The 1925-nt window shown below is 53.8% G+C and overlaps 1 protein-coding gene across 1 annotated transcript in view; it reads right to left on the reverse strand.

The window, feature by feature from the left end:
• Nucleotides 1-6: 6 nt before the first annotated feature.
• The window catches only part of BCL11B (BCL11 transcription factor B), a 78212-nt gene continuing 76293 nt past the window's right edge, over nt 7-1925 (reverse strand). The window contains exon 4 of the mRNA XM_024757961.1: nt 7-1924. Coding sequence (XP_024613729.1) covers nt 1208-1924 — 717 coding nt within the window. The 3' untranslated portion in view covers nt 7-1207. The remainder of the gene's footprint in view (nt 1925) is intronic.

Genomic DNA, 1925 nt, shown 5'->3' on the forward strand with positions numbered 1-1925 from the left:
TGTGCATTACGTGAGAGAATAGTAACTTCCCTCAATTCACCATCAGTACACTTGTCTGCTTGGGAAACGATCAGTTGTCACTGGCAGCAATGTATGACTTAGGATTTCTGTGGTGGGGGTGATAGAGAGAGAAAGAGAAGCTGTCAAGCCAGAAGCCTGAAAGAACACCACTGGTTTCTCTCCTTTCTGTGTCACTGCAGGCCACCACCATCTACCCCCAAAAGTACCCTCAGCCCATTTTATTTAGTCTAATCTACGGCAAATAGCAGAGATGGCATCCCAGGGCCCACCGACATTCCAAGAAAAGTACGGGATCTGCTGGGAATGCACAATTTTAGAATGCTCTTGGGCCATTTCCCAGGGGCAGCCCTCAAAAACTCCTGTTTCTCTGGCAGTGCTGAGTTTTCTGAGGGCCTCTCCCCACCACCACCACGCAAAGGTTTCCTTATGTATTGCAAAGTTGAAATCAACACAGAAAAGGCCTCTGTTACTCGGGACATCATCAGTGCTACATCTCCTTTCCGATTCTGAAACAAAGTGCTACAACTTTAAAGATTGTTATCCGCTGTTCATCCACCCCCTCCCCCAAAACAAAAACAAAAACGCATGCCACTTTTTATTTCAGGACAAAAAAAAAAAAAAGGAAAAAAAAAGTAAACAACTTTAAAAGTCATTTAAGTGTTGGCTTCTTCACAAGAAATTACACATGCTTAGCTTAGATTTCAAAAAAGCAGCGCCCTCCCCCCCCCAAATTATAATTTAAAATATATGTTTCCCCTCTACATAGCTCGGGAGTCATCGCTCAGGCTACTACTGAGTTTTTTAAAAACAAACAAAAACAAAAAACAAAAAAAAAGAAACAAAAAACTGAAGAAGGGATGGATACCCAACAAAATCTCTTAAAGGAATTTCAACAGAAAGAATAATAATAAAAAGTACCTGCACATGCCAAAAAAATTACAAAACCCAATAAATACAGAAATTATTGCACAGTTAAAAGGCTCCACAATTTTTACTGCCTTAATCAACCCTCGGGTTTCCATAGGACTTCGCAGACACAGGTTAGGTTGGAGGGCCGCCTCCCCTGGGGCCCCGGGGGCTCGCAGGGGGTGCCGAGCGGCGGCGGCGACACGGAGGCAAGTGTCAGGTCAGCATTCTCTCGCTTGGCGACGGGGCTACTGTACAGGTGCGCGGGGGCCGCGCGCGCTTAGCTCCTCTCGGCCTGCTCGATTTTGACGTCGTTAGTCAGCAAGTGCTCGCCGTGCCACTTTTTCATGTGTTTCTCCAGGGTGCTGTAGACGCTGAAGGGCATCTGGCAGATGTCGCAGCGGTACACCTCCTTGCCGATCTGCCCGTGCGTCTTCATGTGGCGCGTGAGCTTGCTGCTCTGCGCGCACGCGTAGTTGCACAGCTCGCACTTGTAAGGCCGCTCGCCGGTGTGGCTCCGCCGGTGCACCGTCAGGTTGCTGCAGTTCTTGAACACCTTGCCGCAGTACTCGCACGTGTCGCTGCGCCGGCCCTCCTTGGAGCTCGGCCTCCCGGGGCCCGGGCCGCCCAGGTGCGGCGTGCTGCCCCCGCTGGCCGTGCCGCTGCGACCCGACAGCCCGCCGTCCAGCAGGTCCCCGGGCGGCGTGGAGAAGCGCAGGCTGCCGTTCTCGGACGAGTGCTCGGACGACGTGGCGAAGGGCGACTGGCGCGCGTCCGTGAAGCCCAGGAAGGGGTCCTTCATGAAGTGCCGCGACGCCGCGTAGCCCACGAGCCACTGCGAGTACACGTTCTCGGACGGGATGAGCGCGGCGGGCGGCAGCTCCAGGTCCTTCTCCACCTTGATGCGCTTGGCCGCGCTGTTGAGCCCGGGGCTGGGCAGAGGCGCCGGCTTGCGCGGGAAGAGGCCCGGGAAGGGCTCGGCGCCCGGCGCAAAGCCG

This window comes from Neophocaena asiaeorientalis, unplaced genomic scaffold, assembly GCF_003031525.2.
Source record: "Neophocaena asiaeorientalis asiaeorientalis breed wild unplaced genomic scaffold, Neophocaena_asiaeorientalis_V1.1 scaffold476, whole genome shotgun sequence".
Lineage (NCBI taxonomy): Eukaryota > Metazoa > Chordata > Mammalia > Artiodactyla > Phocoenidae > Neophocaena > Neophocaena asiaeorientalis.